General features: G+C 70.1%; 1 protein-coding gene across 1 annotated transcript in view; it reads right to left on the reverse strand.

Annotated features, from left to right (window-relative positions):
- Positions 1-58: 58 nt before the first annotated feature.
- Positions 59-1547, reverse strand: part of AURANDRAFT_68740 (hypothetical protein) — a gene marked incomplete at both ends in the record, with an annotated part of 3093 nt that continues 1604 nt past the window's right edge. The window contains 3 exons of the mRNA XM_009044465.1: positions 59-481; positions 734-1283; positions 1335-1438. Coding sequence (XP_009042713.1) covers positions 59-481; positions 734-1283; positions 1335-1438 — 1077 coding nt within the window. The remainder of the gene's footprint in view (positions 482-733; positions 1284-1334; positions 1439-1547) is intronic.

A 1547-nucleotide genomic window follows, 5' to 3' on the forward strand; every position in this document is an offset into this window, starting at 1 on the left:
GTGTCGCTCACGTCGCTCACGACGTACTCGCACACGTCGCTCACGAACTCGCGGCTCTTCACGCGATGGACAAGTCGTTCGGGCTGGCGGCATAGAGGCGCTGGACCTCGCGCGCGGGCATGGGCGGGTCGATGCCCCGGAGCTCGTAGCTCGGGACCGTCCGCGTCGCCCTCGCGGACGAGATCGCCGCGCTCTGCGCGAGGAGCTCCTCGTCGAGGCGCAGCACGAGGTCCGCGGCCTCCACGCCGTCGGCGGGCGCACGCCATGGCTCCGCAACGACGAGTTCGACGGGATCACGGCGCTCCTCGTCGATCACGAGGCAGACGTGGACGACGGCGTCCTTGGCGAGGCGCCCGTGCGCGACGACGACGTCGAGGACCGCGAAGGAGAGGACGGGCTGGGACTCGCCCTGGGACATCACCGTGGGCGCGTCGAGCTTGAGGTCGACGTCCGTGACGCGGCACTCGGCCGCGTACGTCCCCTGGGACAGCCCGCGTTCGTCAAAGAAGACGGCGACGGGGATTTTGACGGAGCGCGGCGACGTGATCCTGGGCGTGGGCATGCCCATGGCGATGTGCTGGAACGCGAGCAAGCACGGGCTATAGACCCCAGAAGCAGTGAAAGCCCCTTTGCTGTCGTGCCAGCGCTGGATCGTCCTGATCGGCACCTACACGGGCGGTCGGCGTCTGCGCGCGCTCGCGCTCGCGGCCGCGCGCGCGGTCACGGCCGGGACCGGGCGCTGGCCGCGCGCCGCTGGCAGATTCATGTCCTCGGCGTTGAGCTCGCGCTCCTTTCTGACGACGGCGCCTCCGCGCGCGACGGCGTCGCTCGCGGCGGAGACGTGGCGGTCCGACTCGACGGCCAGCGCGAGGCGGCCGAGGGCGTGAGAGGCGCTGGGCGCCTCGTACGAGAGGATCCGCGCTGGGAGGCTCTCAGCGCCCTTCTCTTCGACGCTGACGCGCGAGCCCTGCTGGAACACCCGCGCGACCGACGTCGAGTGCGCGACCTCGACGACCACTTCGTTCGCCGCGTTCGCCGCGGAGCCGCGCGGGACGACGGACTCGCACTTCACGCTCAGCTCTCGCTTGGAGCCGTTCCCGTGATGGCCCTTCCCGCACAGGAGGCGGTACGCGCGCCCCGTGCCCAAACAGAAGACGACGGAGCAGAGCGCGGACCACGCGGGCGCGACGCGCTGCCACGCGCTGATCGCGCGATCAAGTAAGGACATGATAAGGACGGCGATCATCTCGATCGCCGGGTGCGCGCGCGTAATTCGCCCGGACCTACGGGTCACTGCGTTGTTAGAGGGGGAGAAGTGGGGAAGGTTGTTGCACCTGATGAGATGGTGCAGCCAAAAGGCGACGGGCTCGGCGTCGCGGATGTCTAAAGACACGCTGACGGCGTCGCGGCGGAAGGGGTCCGGGGGCACCGCATCTGCCTGTTAGAGCGCGGCGTCTTTGTGACCGCGGAACCGACGCGCGTCTTCACGGACGCCGCTCCCCGTCACCTCGAGGCCCGAGAGGACGCACCGGACCCGCTGCCCGTCG

Source organism: Aureococcus anophagefferens, assembly GCF_000186865.1.
Source record: "Aureococcus anophagefferens unplaced genomic scaffold AURANscaffold_335, whole genome shotgun sequence".
Classification (NCBI taxonomy): domain Eukaryota; class Pelagophyceae; order Pelagomonadales; family Pelagomonadaceae; genus Aureococcus; species Aureococcus anophagefferens.